The sequence below is a fragment of the Heliconius melpomene genome, chromosome 13 (assembly GCF_056956725.1).
Source record: "Heliconius melpomene rosina isolate 202511_hmr_F chromosome 13, ASM5695672v1, whole genome shotgun sequence".
Taxonomy (NCBI): Eukaryota; Metazoa; Arthropoda; class Insecta; order Lepidoptera; family Nymphalidae; genus Heliconius; species Heliconius melpomene.
The window spans coordinates 14,285,977-14,303,156 of record NC_140401.1 but is presented as its reverse complement, the minus strand read 5'-3'; the positions used below and the strand labels follow the sequence as shown (position 1 = coordinate 14,303,156).

General features: G+C 32.2%; 1 protein-coding gene across 2 annotated transcripts in view; it reads left to right on the top strand.

Moving 5' to 3' along the window:
* The window catches only part of LOC146533068 (xibalbin-1-like), a 39,135-nt gene extending 37,007 nt beyond the window's left edge, over positions 1 to 2,128 (top strand). The window contains exons 3-4 of one of the 2 annotated variants that reach the window (XM_085196608.1): positions 639 to 714; positions 1,112 to 2,128. In XM_085196608.1, coding sequence (XP_085052734.1) covers positions 639 to 714; positions 1,112 to 1,247 — 212 coding nt within the window. In that variant the 3' untranslated portion in view covers positions 1,248 to 2,128. Of the gene's footprint in view, positions 1 to 638; positions 715 to 1,084 lie in introns of both variants that reach the window. The other variant, XM_085196607.1, reaches the window with a different exon arrangement.
* The last annotated feature ends 15,052 nt before the right edge of the window (positions 2,129 to 17,180 follow it).

Genomic DNA, 17,180 nt, shown 5'->3' with positions numbered 1-17,180 from the left:
TAAATTTTAACTATTTAAGCCCAGTCTAGATTCGGCAGTGCGTTTTCTGTCAATCAGTCAAAAGAGTTTTATTGCATTGCAGAATGTACGCAGCAATCGTGAGCTCGTTAAATGATGATATAAAATATATTTGTATACCCCTTTAAATAACACTAATAAGACTAGAATCCGACACAATATCCACCACGTAATTCTCTCTAAACATTTTTTTCTATTTATGTTATAAAATATATAACAGAATAATTTCGTTATTTTATAAATTATACTTTGTACTATTCACGTTAGCTCTAACGCTAAAGTTAACTGCATCTCATAAAATTAATTTATTGCACATTCTAATTGCTCTCATTTGAATAACCTTTTGTAATATTTATATAAAAGTATTTTCTAACATTAATTTATTTTACAGTATATTATGAAAGAATAATTTAGAAAAAAACATATTGGTTTGCATTTTGCACTCTAGAGTCATCAAGAAATTGTAAAAAGTATTGCGGTTCAAAGTTAGAACTGATATGACCAGAATCAGATTCAAAGAATAGTTTCGTAAATCTCATTCAAGCTCGCAACTATATAATATATATCGCGTCGATGGTATCAATATTTTTTATTAAAGCTTAAATATTCTTTGTACTTAGGTGACGAAGACATCGAAATAACTGGACCTGATTATGAAGATCCTGCTGATTTGCAACTTCTCCAAGATGTGGGCAAGTGAGTATCATATTACTTAAATAAATATTGGTATAATTGTAATGTATACTCGTATTAGATAAATATTAAGTAGATAAATATTCTGTATCTACCTATCCGAGATATTAACATTTTATAAATTATTGCTGAAGTAAAGTAAGATTGAAATTAATGAGTAAAATTTATAAATAACAATAAGTATTTAATTTTATTATTATCTGCATATCTTTAATATTAATTGAATCAAGCATAAGAAAAAAGATAATTTTTGGGTCAAGTAAATCTAACAAGTATTCTACAGTATATAACAGCATTAAACAAATTGGCACATATCCAGAAAATCTGGAGCTCGGACATAAACTTAGGCTAGTATTCGATGATGTGGTTTCAGACGTTCGTCGCTGATCTACGTTTTCAGGCGTGCGTGCATACGGCGTGGGGGGAACTGTGACCATCGTCCCGGAGACTGTTGCCATTCGTCCTCCTGCCGATGCAACCTCTGGGGGTCGAATTGCCGATGTCAGCGAATGGGCCTCTTCCAGAAATGGGGGTGAAAGCAACCCTGTAACATCCCTCGCAGCCAACACCTAGCTGCACCAAATGACCACAGCATTTTTACCGGACCCGTTGCGTTAGCTTCAATATTTATCCCCTCATATCTAGACATTTGAATCGAAAGACAGGGATGTAGATTTTAGTTTGGAGATATTTTTGGACCATTTTACTAAATTATAACTCTCTAATGTTTCGTTAACGTTCAGTTTACTCTATTTCTGTCTTTTGTTCTATCTGATTGCGTCGAGTGTCCGCCTACCTGGTTGGGCAATCACCCAGCCTTATTGCCCAATCAGTATGCTCCGACATTAAGCTCGACCAATCAGAACCAAGAAACTGCTTGATGCACTGGGTTCTTGGATATTTGAGTTCCATTTTAATTTTGACATGAACCCTCTCCCTCAAGCAGCTTATTCTATTACAATGTATGTATGTAGAGTTAAGTAAGCTAAAGTAGAAACAGTAGCTGCTAATTGGTGGTAAACTTATGTCAATAGGAAGTAGCGAAATACAAAATAGAAAAATATAAATGTAACTTTTAAAATAAATGTTCTAGTCATATAAGAGACTTGGTATAGAGAAACTTGGTGAAGGACGCTATAATAAGCCTTTATGTAAAATGACGTCACTTATTTGCGATTGGCAACTTAGTGTTTTAAAATACATATTAATGTGTCAAAATATAATTCTTATATAATAAAACGAATGTTTAAAGTACTCTATGCGTCTCTCGGACAGGGGGTATGGTATTGCAGCCTAGTAGAATCATCTATATGTAGTTTCTTATTATATACGTTCTTAATGGAACATAATTGTATTAATACTATATTGGATAATGGAAAATGATATATTATATTAATAAATGTTTATGGACGAACAAGTTGTTGTTATTTTTCACTTATCCTAGTATAACATTATGTAATAATAATTTAATTAAGCAATATGTTACTAGATACACAACAAGAATATGAATTAATAATTATTTAAATCATGATAAGAAAACATTGATAAGCATTCTCAGTAGAAATTGAACCACAAACGATGCGCGCACTCACACCACACACTAACTAATTGGTCTCTAAAGGACCCTTTTATATGCCATTCGTAAAAAAGGTTCCGGTTTCAACCATATAGCCTCCAATAAGGAACTTAAAAGCCCAAATATTACAAAATACGGAGCTATACTAAAAAGTAAGGTGTTTTTATGGAAGAAAAGATAACCTTTATATAAAAGGAAACCACATAACGATACTTAGAAGACGTCCAAAAGGAAAATCGCTAGATCGTATCTAAAAAGTCCTGTAGTGCAAAGGGTCATAAAATAGAATTACGTAAATGGATTACCGTGAGGTACTTTGTGAATTACGAAGTTTTGTATACAACTTTCGTCTATATGTCTTTAATAAAAGAGTAAACCTATTTTATGATTTGTAATACCTACAGAATATATATACCACATGTAGGTAGGCAGAGGAAGCCTAGTGTTAAGATACTTTGTTTCCCACTTTCCACAGATTTCGGGAGCATTGCGTGTTGAATAGCGGATCTCAACACCGCGCTTAGTCTCGAACCTACTAAAATATAAAATGTTTTATTTCCTAGAGTGCCCCTGCGCTATGACTGGCCTACATATGTTTAAAGCTTTTAAGCTCATATTTACATACAGAAATATTGATTATAGATATTATAGTCAAACTCGTATGTTTACGCAGTCTCATGTGATCCGCATTGTATTTTTTTTTTGTCGAAAATCCTTCAACAGATTACAAAAAATATGATTCCATATAACTAAGTAAGAATATGCGTTTCAGAGCGACTGCAATCTACACTTGGGTTGCGTCCCAGGCACTGCTCTGAACTTCTCTCGTTTTCAACCAGTTACAGCTTACGGCAAATAGTATAAATAATTCTATAGTTGCTCCAACCAAGCTAAAATATGGTAGAACATTAGTTTAAAATGCAAGGAACCTAAGCGAATAATTGTAAACATGTCGACAGTGACGCCTTGTTGTCAACATGCCCCTTTTATTACGCAAACGTGATCGACATATTATATTACAGTACGGTCAACAAGTCACGAACGCCCTGAAGTCGGCTGTAGATGGCTGCGCAGATTTAATTTTAGATATTTTCTTACTTTTGAATATTTTGTTTCCGAGAGAACAATGCGCATAGATTTTGTAAAGCTAACGTCAGGGCGGCCACGAGTCCTTGATCGTACTGTATGTACCTTACGAGTGTAGAAAAAATACCTACCTGTATGTATAAATATGGCCGTTTGAAGTACTTGACATAAAAAATGTTCGCGTCAAATAATTTAAAATTATTTTTCAAGCTTTTCACTATTTTTTTTTTCTCAAGACTCCTTCAGTCATTTTTTATTAAGTAATACAGTTAATAAATTTATGTTACTTAATTATTTATGTACAGGCAAAATACAATTTCAATACGACAACAAAATACTTATATAGATTAAAACATAATTTTTAGGTACAATACTCAGGAGACTCATTTTTTAAAGAAATTCGGAAAAACATTCTTTCACAGAATGTGATAAAATTAAATATGCATTTGTTTCCTTTGCCCTTTACGTTGCCTCGTTGCTATGAATTCTAAAATGTCCCGTGTACTATTCATAACGGTTAGCTGCTCCTTTGGAAACTAAGAAAATTTAATTAAAATGGTAAATAAGTTTTCTAATTTTTGAACTAGTTACTGTTACTAGTAGTTTAGAAATATTATTATACTATATCGTACTTTTTATCGCTTTTTTCTTCTTTTTTCTAACACAGAGAGAAATGTATTTTTTTATAATTTCACACTTTTTATAATTTCCTACATATAGCAGAGAGAACCTGGTGGTAAGACATGCCATTCCCCTCTTTTAGCCTAATTTACATTTCGAGTGGAGTGACGGAACTGACAAGAATGAAGAAATGAAAATTATTCAAAATACCGATTGGGTTTCGCGTTTAAAGTCTGTCTGTCTTACTTAATGTGATATAATGAACACGTTGGCCTTGTGTTTTCTATAACAAAAATGTAGGTTAAACGGAAAGTTATAAGCTCACATAAGACGAATGGGAAACCAAATAGAAAAATACAAGTTATAATTATATTTTTTCTACATATACATATACCTACCTAAGAATTTCATCTATTTTAATATTATTTGTTTCTTTTTTTCTTATATGGGTTATTCCTAAGTGAGGCTTTCAAACTAATATCAACTAAATAAATGCAACTCCCCCCAACTTTACGAGGGTCAGGGTATTTATGTAGATATATTTGTCCTAAATAAACTCAAATCTAACTTTATTGCCAGTATTTTCGGTTTACGTTTTACGATCCAATACCGGTGTTATTAAGTCTAGTCATAAACATTGGAATAAGTAAAAGGAAGATTAAAATGACCATAACTTGTAGAATTGCATAATCTATTAAATTTATTTTGACCTTTCTATTTACATTTTCTACTATTTTTTAAATTGTGCCGTTGCGCTACGACGCTGTGAGTGTAACGCGATGGTTATGGGTTCAATCCTCACTCGGGGAGATGAAATATTTATTCAAACTTATATTTCCATTTCTTCGCTCTGGTGTCGAGGCAAAGCCCGGCGGTGAGTTCTTACACCAGTCACCACTTAAGGCCTCCAGAATTCAGCGGAAAATGGGAAACGAAGTCTCTTAACATTTTCCCCGGCCCCCCTACCCAGTTTTTATGCGGGATACAGCGTGAAGCAAAAAAAAATCTTATCAAGACATTTTACTAATTCTATTCCCCAACAATTCACACTTACAAATATTAGCTCGAATCAAAGGCCAACATCTATTAGAAAATTATTTTTTTCCAAAGTGGTGTTCCATTTTAGGTCTAGATTAATAAGTGAGTTCATGCAAAGTTTCTATAATAATACTGAAACATTTGATTGCATGTAAACAAGGTTAAGCCCGGTATTTACATGAATATTCACTCGTCATCAACGTGTGGTTTGCAAATTATTCAATGATAATGATATTGTGAATACCATTTGGGTTTTGATTTCTAATACTAGATACTACATATAATAGAAAACAAAACAATTTAAAACAGAAAATAAAGTTTTATGATTCAGCAAATGAGGTCATTAACTACCGTGGGCTAGGATAAATGTTTTTATAGATAGCCAACGCCTTTGTTCCTTAATATCAACCCTATCAATTGACAGATAATGTATCCGGTGAAAATCTTCTGGCTACTTTTACAATCGCCTGAAACGACTGAAATATAATATTTTTTTTCTTGTTTTAATAAGAAACTTTTCTTTCAGCTTTATGATATAGTGTTGAGACACTCCTCACCCCACTTTCTTTCTTTTCACCGCCGATTTCTGGAGTTATTGCTTGAAGAAGTGGAAATATTTAATATTTCATTTCCTCGAGTGGGAATCAAACCCACAACCTGTCGCGTTTACAGTGTCATGCTTGCGCCCCCCTGCGCTACGACTGGCCTCATTTTTTATTGGTTGTTATATTATATACCTAAATTATACAATGCAAAAATTATTTTTTTATTATATTTAAATGGATTATGAATTAATCAATATTTATATATAAAATCGAAAGGTCACTCACTCATCACGAAATCTCAAAAACTACATGTGCTAGGAATCTGCAATTTTGCATAGGAGTTATTTATAGGACGTAGGTGCTCGCTAAGATGGAAATTTGTAATATTCGACTTCTAAGGGGTTGTTTTTGGAGTTGAAAGTTTGTATGAAACTTCGTTACTAAAAATGCTAGGAGTCTCAAATTTTGCATGGACGTCACTTATAGGACGTAGGTACTCATGGAGACAGAAATTAATAATAACGTAGTTCACGCAGGCGAAGCCGCTGGCGGACCGCTAGTTTAATAATATATATGAAGTATTAAGCTTGGAAAGGTAAAAAATTACATAAAACTTACACGAAAGTCTATTTTTAGATAACCCTATGTCGTCTCGAACTAAATCTAAGAATTTAATACGTATATTGAACGTGTCCTGAATATATTACGTACAGATTTACATACGAATTTCCCTATAATTTATAGGAAAATGTAAACAGTGTAGTGCAGTTTAATCTAACTCTCGCGTAAACCCTCAAAGTTATTTGCAAACTATGACTACTGAAGTAACATGAAGTGAAATTATGGTTAAAATAAATTTATTATTCGTTTTGGTTATGTTGTTAGATCTTAATAAATGTAGTTCAAGGTTCAAAATTAACAGTACGAGGTGCAGCTTCAAATTCCATTTAACAAATTATATGCTGAAAATGAAAATATTTTGGATATAAGTGCCATCAATTCCCACTCGGGGTAATGAATTATTTTCTTTACCATGGCATTGCATTCCATCAATCAACTATTATTAATAAATCATGTCTCTTTTCTGACGAAAAATGAGAATTGAAGTGACATATTAATGTACATTACATTACATTACATTACATTCAGGCTGTTATCCTGAGCTTTATATTAAGTTAGTCAGCAATATGGTTATATTATATCTCTGAGCTCAGTGTGCCTGTTGGCAAAGGCCTCCTCTAACATTTTCCAATGCTTTCTGTCCCTAGCAGCCCTTCTCCAATGGGGACCTGCTGTTAATTTTATCTCATCTTCCCATCTTCTGTGCTGCCTTCCCCCACTCCTTTTACTGTCTCTTGGGTACCAATCCATTAAAATCTTGCTCCATTTTTAACATACATGACATATTAATGTATTGATTATTAATAAAATTTTAAAATAAATATAACAAATAATAATTATTAAAATCCAATTATTCGTAATACATAACCTAAAGGAATAATAACCAATGATTCCAACAGTTAGGGATTGTTCATCGGAGTGAAAAATAAACTCAAACGAGGTCAAATATCGTATAAATATTTATGATAGTATCCAATAACAGGTGTGAGTGAAATTGTTACAATAAAAAGAAAGAAGAACATACTTAGGTTGATTGAAAGAGATAGTAAGCCATTTTTTTTTTTTTACAGTTTCACGCTCTATTTATCCCACATATTGCACAATAGATCGAGGGAACCTAAACAATAAATAAATTAAAAAATCAGCTTTACGCTGTATCTTGCACCCAGCAGGTAGGCAGAGGGAACCTAGTGTTAAGACATTCCGTTCCCCATTTTCCGCCGAAATAAGTAAAAAGCGATGAAAGTATTATAAGAACCAAAGGTATATGATGTTCACTCTGAGGTATTGAAGAGAAACCATGCACGCTCGGAACGCCATATTAGAAAGAACAGAACAGAACAGAAGAGAAACCATAGTTGATGGATAGATTTCATACAAACCTGTAGACTTCAAGGTTCAACTTCAATATATCTAATAAAGGTGTGACCATAATGTTTTAAATTTTGTTTTTTTGGCTGTTTTAGTATTTGATAGATTTATATATGAACTAGCGGCGCGCTCGCGGTTTCACCCGCGTGAACTATGTTATTATTAATTTTCGTCTCCATGGCTACGTCCTAGTGACGTCTATGCAAAATTTGAGACTCCTAGCATTTGTAGTAACGAAGTTTCATACAAACTTTCAACCCCAAAAACAACTCCTTAGAAGTCGAATATTGCAAATTTCCGTCTTAGCGAGCATCTACGTCCTATAAGTAACTCCTATGCAAAATTTGAGATTCCTAGCACATGTAGTTTCTGAGATTTCGTGATGAGTGAGTGACCTTTCGATTTTATATATATAGATATCTATTAAAAATATATTTTTTTAAAATTTTCAATAACTTTTTATTTACCACACGATATCTTTTTATGATAAACCTCACAATGGGTACAGCCGAAGAGATAACAATTTCGCTATCCGGTAACAATTGAGGATAAACAACAAAGGGAAGGAACAAAGGACTATTTGGTTTATAAAATATTAAATAACAACATATTTATCAAATACTTTGAGATGTCGGAAACAGAAAATAGTACAAAAACTGCTGAAAAATTTGTTTGTTTATATATAATTATATTTGAACAGAAGGATAAAAAGAATAATAGAATTAGAACTGTTTACAACTGTATTAACTTTACATTTTAATAATTTTTGAAATTTGCTGGTTTTTAAATTTTCCATAATGATGCTGTGAAACAGCGTGTGTAAAACCTTCACCGCATAATTGTGGGTTCTATTCTGGTAAACACAAGACGCGGCGTTAACTTCCGCTACTCAATGTGCAAAGTGAATCACGGAGTATTTTAGTTCTACGTTGTTTGTGGTCTGTTTCTTTCACAAAGCCTTTTTTTACATAAAATTATTTTTTTTATCTCTATTTAAAAGGCGTTAATAAAAATATTTGGCCTCTTAAAACTACTATACCCACGATATCTTGTATTAATATGGTGTCAATAAATCCCTAGCTCTATTTGAAACTGCAGTAGATAGCCATTTTAGTATGTTTTGAATTAAAATAAACTATTTCCGCTCAGACTTTTGACCTTTACTTTCTTAAAATATATGACTTGTTTCCAATGATAGAGAATTTCAGTTTTCTATTATTAGAAGTTAATCAAAATGAGTGCTATACAGATATAAGCCATACCGCGTTGTATTATGAAACAAAATTCTATGTATTATTACAGTATATTTGCTTCAGGCAGTTTTGTCAGTAAATTTATAATATTCGTGTTCGACTTTAATAAATTTAGCTCAATATTTATAGCTGCGTAGTTTTGTTTTTGGTTTACTTTACAATTTTCTTAATTAAAAATGTAAGTTACCTTAATATTTTCATTTTAAATATAAAATTATAAAAAGGTACTAAAATCTTAAAAATCAAAGAAAATTCAGGCTTTACTCGTTTTAAAGCTCACGAGCAAACCAATTTGAATAATAATTCAGGAAATGAAAAGCTTTATTATAAACCACAAAGGTTCATTGAGCTATCTTCACAGAAACGTCAAAGTTTTAATATAAGGACAGAATTCGTGATGCGACACTAATTCATTGTTGGTCCAAATTTTAATACCTGTGGATTTGTTTGAAGTATTTGAGGAAATATTTTCTGAATTTCGTATAAATTTATATTACGCACAAAAAATTTTAATAAACTAATTTTAATATTAGTGCCTTAATACTAGATTTCCAGGTGCCCTCTGCCTACCCTGCTATATAATCGATCCAGCTACAAATCTTACTTAAGCAAGGAACAACCGCATGTAAAAGCTGTTTATAAGCTACTTATATTATAAAGCATAACGAAACTTCGAAAACGTTTTATAAAATTAAAGTTTGTTCTACACGAAAATCGAGTCCGCTACCTACGCTTAAGCGCATCTTTCAGTAACACATCTTCATTAAAACTTTCCGTTGATGTCAGTTTACGTTCAAAGTTGGCAATCTCACGGTACATTTCAGCGTATTATGTACTTATAATTTTACTAGCACTAGAGGTAACTAACCAACATATTATAATGAGCTTTTAGTAGATCTAAAGAGGTTCAAAGTTGAACTGAAAAGTTCAACTTTTGTTTAATGTTCAAAGTTTGACTAATTACTAAGTGTTGTATTTAAAGTTATTTAAATGCTTTTTCAAAGTATAAGCTTGTACTTCACTCTAGTACGTTAGAAGAACGAGGATCCCCGGAGAGCACATGTAAGGAAGTTGATGACGGTGCACTGTAATCTATAATCTATACTCGTATATATAAAAGGACTTGTCCTCACTGACTGAGGTAAGACGCACGCACAGCCGTAACCTCTGTGCGTAGAAACGTGGAATTTGGACAGATGTTTACTTTCGAAATCTGGACATCCACTAAGAAGGGATTTTAAAAATTTTTAACCCTAAAGTGGCGAAATAGGGGTTGAAAGTTTGTATAGAAAAATCTTTAAATGGCCACCGATTTTAATAAAATTTGAAACTTAGAGTCTAAAAAGTATTTAATTGAACACATGTTTCATAGTTTTCTAGAATTCTCCCGCTAAGGGTGCAAATAAGGGGTTGAAGGTTTGTATGGAAATACCTTAAAATCGCCACCGATTTTTATAAAATAAAAAATTTAGACAAAAATATTTCATTGAACACGTGTTTCATGGTTTATTAGAATTCACCCCTAAGCAATAAGCAGGCGAAGCTGCACGCGGACCCTGGTAATGTTATAAGAACGCGAAAGTAACTCAAATTAGTATAAAAAAAATGTGTAGCATTTCAAGAAACGAATATATCACATACAAATGTCTCCCAAGAGGACTTGTGAGGATTTGTGTCGTTACTGCTACATTCATTAACATGGTGATGGCTGGTGTAATATTCTAAGGAGTCTTAGAATCCGATATCTTTATATGAGCTATAACGAGCTCGTAACGTAAAATTTGGTATTCCTTTTTAGCATTAATTGGTGTAATTAGGTACTTTGAAGTATCATTTCTCTAGTGGAAGACGTGTATGTACATATTATAAACTAATTTTGTTGAAAATTAATTTAATATTTATAAACCTAAGTTTGAAGCCACGCATTGATAAAGGTAGAGGAAGTGATAATTAAACATTTTTTATAAATGTACCTACTATGACTTTAAATTAAAAAAATATATTATTTTGACACTTAATATGATATGAAAGCTATTTATATTTAAAAATATTAAATACTATTATAAATCTAATATAAGTAAAGTGAGATATTTCTTAAACAGGATGTAGGGCGTAACTCCTACTATGAGTAAAATATTCAATCAATAATAAGACCTAATAAATATATAAATATGACAAAAAAATTGTTAAAACAAACAAAAGAATATTGGTCCTCCATTAGAAAGAGTCTACAAAAATTATATTAAAAAGCGACGCCTTTCTATAATTGCCATATCTAACTATATTCACATAGGGACGTGTTTTGAATACGAATAAAGACAATTTGCATACGAACCTCGCCTTCGTTTTATCTCAAAATGTCAACACTACACGAAGTTTAATCCGCGAAGCAAACAATTTATGACACATGATGATTAAGAGTGAAGTAGAAATCTGAGTTTGATCTTTTCAGGTCTGAGACGTTAACTTTACTGAACTAGTAGTAAATTATATGACGTTAAAAAAACCCTACAACCCTAAAAAAGGGGGCCACCGCCTATCGCTCGCTCGTTTCGTCTTGTAATAATCGAAATTTATTATTTACTTAATTATTGTTTTTTAAAATAAATAAACGCCCACACAACGTTATATGATAGACTTCTATAAAGTCCCCCCGACGACAACGCGTTCAGTTACACCACGCTACATGCGAATTCAGGTGAAGAGCATAGTGTCATGACACTAGATTCTTCTATTTCCGTACCTTGCTATAAGCGGAATAACTCGTGAAGCTCAAAAAAGGCAGTTGAATAGTTGAATATCTTACTACTTACAAATAATGTTGTAATAATTTTAAATTGTAATAATTGATCAAAATATAAATAATTCAGTTTCCTCCGCTGTTCCTATATTTTCTTTGATTAAATTTATTTGCTATTCCTTTGCTAAGGGAAGGTTAAATTGTTTATTCCGGCAACGTTCCACTTAGCAGGACGTCGTTGCTCGTTAGAAAGTCAATAAAACTCGGCCAAAATAAATAATTTCGACTAGGATTTAACACGCTAAGTCCCACCTTGACTGTACGTGAATATAGTTTTATTAACTTAATTCTGCGGCGTTAAGTTTCGTCACGTAACACAGAGAGTTTGAGAATTCGGCATAAAAAAGAGAACAGAAGTGTCTTAATGGAAACAAATTAACTTAGCATTAGGTTCCCAGGCTGCATCTGCCTACCCAGCTATGCTTGGGATGCGGCTTAAAGCTAGACGAACTTAATTTTGGGGCCGTCATGGTGCAGTGTTACAAGAGTGCAACTGTTAACGCGACGGTTGTAGATTTGATTCCCACAGGTGGAAAATGAAGTATTTTCATTTTCTCATTCTGGTAACCAGGCAAAACGCGCTGTTGAATCCCGCCATATAATACGCAAAACCTCTAAATTCGGCAAAAAGTGAGAAATGGAAGTGTGTTAATGGTTACTAGGTTCCCAGCTTCTATAAAAGGGAAATACTATTAAATCCAGGAAGTATAGTCAAGAAAATACTAGCCTACTAGGTACATCCAGAAAACAAACAACTAGTCTGATATACGTATGTTTGGAAACGAAGTCATTGAAATTTATAGGCGCACACGATGTTTGTCCATTTCAACCTACGTCAATTATGATTTACCGTCCACCGGGGCGGCAGTGACATTAACAAGAAAAAGTTAAGAGTTTGTACAAGAGCAATGTTTTGTTAGCAGTCTTACATGACTTTATGATCATATATTTCTTTTCGCTTTACGCTGTATCCCGCACATAGCATGGTAGACAGAGGGAACCTGAAATGTAAAGACATTCCCCTTAAGAAACTCCCGTTCCCCATTTTCTACCAATTTTTCGAAGCATTGTACCTTAAGTGGCAGAACTCAGCGCCGCGCGCGCGCTTTGACCCAGAGCGTGAAAATGAAAATATTAAATATTTTCCTCGCACCCACAACCGTTGAATTTACATGCATTCACACGCTTGTGCCACTGCTACGGACCCTGATATAAGTCTATTTGATAAGTAAAAATTGAAAGACTTTTATTTATCAAATATACTCATCAAAAATTGAAGAAAAAAAAAGGTAAACATATATATGTACGAGTATATATAGTAAACCCTCATCTAAATTGGAAATATAAGCAGTTAAGAACTTTATGTTGATTTTATTTATGGCAGTAATAGACGCATTTATGGATTAAAACAAGAATTTGCAATGGAAAATAAGTCATATACGAAAATAATTGACATTTAAGCCACAAAGCTATATGTTATTGCTTAGACAATATGACGGCTTAGGCAGGATTAAAATTGAAGGGTGTTCTTTTGTTGTATTGAAAAGGAACAATGATTTTCGAACAAAAACATAATATATCTAGGGGAAACCGTATTGGTGGGAGAGTAATGAATATATCTAAAATAAGGATTGGATAATAATAAAAAGTAATATAGAAAATAATTTATTATAGCTAGCGAGATCAGTTGTGTTACAATCGTAAACGCGGCAGGTTGTGGATTCGATTCCCTCTCGAGGAAATGAAATATTTAATGTTGTCATTTCTTGAAAGTGCAAACATTAAGTTCTGCCACTCCACACGCCGTGCCTCCAGAATTCGGCGGAAAGGGAAGCCGTGTCATGATCCCGCTTCATTTTTTATCCGAGTTCCCGGATTATGGATGCGGGATTTGCGGGATTGGAAAGAAATATACGCAGGACCTCGTTAATAATACAATTTTCCAGACGTTGATTCCCGTAAATACTGGGATATACGAGCTGCTAGGTTGGAAGCCCTAGTATTCAGCATCATTTCATTTCGCATTAAACTTGATATTTAGTTAAGTAAATTTCAACCAACCCGAAAGTTGTTACAAAATTATATAATAACTGATTCAAAGCAAACCTGAGACCTGACTGAGTTCAACTTGGCACTGTAGTTTACTCGTACTTACAAACAGCACTAATTGTACTACGAGGACAGTAAATATACTATGATGTAGAGTGCACAAAATTATAATTAATTATTTAAATTGTTTTCTAAAGACTGTAATTGCCATGTTAATAAGAGAAAAATGGTAAAAATAAAATCTTAATAAATGCATGTTAAGAAATGTCTTTAACTCTGTAATATTCCAGCGCAAATTATTAGTGAAAAGATCGATTTCTTATTTATAAATTGCAAGTAATATATTTTTTTATTGAAAAAAGTTTACAATTTTGCCACAAGTACTTATACTGATGTTTTAAAATTGAAAATTTTTACTTTTCAAATAAAAGTAAGGCAGAAAGTAAAGTCTTCCATTACTCTCATAGCGTCAACATGATATTTAAAATGAGGATATAAATCCAGTAATAAAAATGATATTGAAATATTTTGTATATCCTATTAAAAAGCAAGCTTGACGTGTCGAGACCCGTATTATTAACTTTTCAAATACCATATACGCCACAAATATTATGGAAAATTCCATCCGTATAATATTGGAAAACTTTTGCAAACATCCCAAAAAGGAAATATCGAAATTAATCTCAAATACACGGCTCTAACCGAAGTTATTAAAAACAAAAATCAGTATATTACAAGGGATTTAATTAAACCAAACAATAAGCAACAACGAAATGAAGGAAAATTATAAACAGTTCTCGAGTTACACGTTTTCAGGTTATTTTTAGAAAACTTCTAAGGTTGGTTGTTTCATTGTATTCCAAACTGTTGATGAAGTTGTTTGTAGGGTTATAACTTATTGTTTTATAAATAATTTAATTATAGAATATTATTTAATTAAAGCATAAAATAAAACATTGAGGAAATGAAACATTTAATATTTTGACTTCCTCGCTCTGCAACATGAAATGCCTCAAGTTAAATGCACTGCAAATTAGGAGTAACGGAAATGTCTTAATAGGAACGAAGTGTCTTATCATTATGTTCCCAAATTCTCTCTGCCTCCCCTGATATGTACAGAACATAGCATCAAGCTAAGGAAAGGTAAAATTTTTAATAAAATTACTGAAGATATATAAAGGTAGTTTAAAGTGTTTACCTTATTCACATAAAAAAAAAATATAACGATTTCTAGCTTTTGTTGGTCAACCCTAAAACAGTTTACCTTACTTTACCTAACGTAGTTGCGTTCTCAATAGATATTTTTCCACCTTTCAGCCACAATCAAATGGAATAAATATGCTCTTTCCGCTCTATTTATTTTTCAGAATAATATTTTACTTTTTGATTTGGATAAATAGGTCTCGTAGGTTTTAAAGTATAAAAACAACAATTTACTTTTTTTTCATAGTCTAGAAAGATATAGCACATTGCACATTCTCGAAAAATTGAATGAAAAGTGGAAAAAAACGTATCTTAATCCTTGCTTCCCTTCTCTGCATGAGCAGCAAGTACTCGAAAGTAGTACTAGTAAACGAGAAAAAGGATGGATTAGAAGATTTTCGAAACAAGAGTTCCGATTAAATCTCCAAAATGTATTTTTTATAGACAATAGTGAGGTACTGAATGACATATTTTGTTTCTTCTATCTTCAATTCTTTAATTATGCTGAAGACTCGCAGATAAAACCAAGTCAGTCACGTAGAACAAACTTTTAAATTCAACTTTAAAAATAGCAAATTTTTCTGATAGCTTTTACAACTAGATATACCTGCTTAGTATACGAAACGTACTCCCAAACTCAAACTCGTCTAAAACCTAACGTTCGTAGATAAAGTTTTATTTGAATAATTCTGTGTTCTAAAAGTCCTTATTTTACGATTCATTCTCTTGTTTGCATTTCAAAACTGTACATTTCAAACCACAGCTGAGCTTTTGGTGCATTCGCTATCGATAGAACTGACTGTTCTGCGTTATCATGCAACATATTTGTGGGACGTGTTTACGGGAACAATCTTGTAAAATTTACTCAAAAATAAGAATCTTTCACTGTGAATGACAATAAACGCGGTAGGTGTGGGTTCATTGCATTCTCGGGGACTAAAATATTTTCATTCTCTCGTTATGGTAGAACAACACGCTTATTTTTTTAATATGGGTAATAAAGAAATCAAATAGAAGAATCTTTCATAAAATATAAATAGAGATGAACAATAAAATATCTATACAATTTGACGCTATCTTCAGAATCCAAGAAGTTTATACTTATTATATTTAGTCGGTAACGAATTTTTCGTTAGAGTCTAAGTAGGTAGTAAATTTTAATGAGCTTTTAAACGCTGATTCCGCAATGTTGATAACTTGAGAGGTATTTATTTGTATGTGTAAATATAAAGTTGGACTACCGATTCTACAATAAAACATGATCTTTAAATAATTCAAAAGATTAAAATGCACATATTAAATATGCCTACTTATTTTTCTGATTCTTTATCTCTTTATAATTGATAAGAAAGAAATTGGAAATGGAGCAACTAGATAATTGATTTGAAAGTGGAAAATGGAGTCAATTTATCAATTTATTCAATGAAGCGATACAAACATACACATGTACATTATTTGAAATGTTCTCTTTGATATAAAAGCAACCAATTAACTTGCTGTGTATTCGTTCTTGGCAATTTGTGTAGAACCAAACAATATAGTTAAAATGTTGAAGTGTTACTTCATTCTAAGGAAAAAAATTCAAAAAGTATAAAGAATTTTGGACGTTTTTCAAGAGTAGCCGGTTATGTTCCGTTACATTCAAATTTTATACATTTTTCTAAAATGTATTTCTTGAATTAATTAATTTAAAAAATAATTGTCTAATTTATTTAAATGTAAGATAAAAATATCTAGTAAAAACCTAGATTTTAATAGAAAGTTTCTCCACATGCGATTCAAGCCTAGCATTATTTGCATCATGACAGCTATACTAATTAACAACCAATAAATAAAAAATTAGCTTCACACGCGCACACAGCAGGGTAGCAGAGAGAAAATAGTGCTAAGACACTCCATTTCAGATTTTCTGAAAATTTTAAATAAAAAGGTAATATTAATATTTAAAAATATCAAATTTCTTATAGTACCGTTAACCGTTATCACACCGTTACATACAAAACTAACCACAAACATCTTAATAAACGTGACATAAAAAAATCTGACAAACAAGCCTCATACGTGACCTCTTAGTAATTTTGACAAAACGGTGGCATAAGCTTTTCGGCCATGGGGGCTTTTATATCCCATAACGCAAAATTGAGTTATTGTGATGGCGACACGCGACTCCTATTTAGCTGGTTAACCCCAAGGGAATTATTACAGCGATATCTTTTATTTTAAGTCTTACTCTTACTTATAGGCTAGGTATAAAAGAGAAACAGTTCTTAAAGTATAGTATATGTAGATTTTGTATATGCATTTTA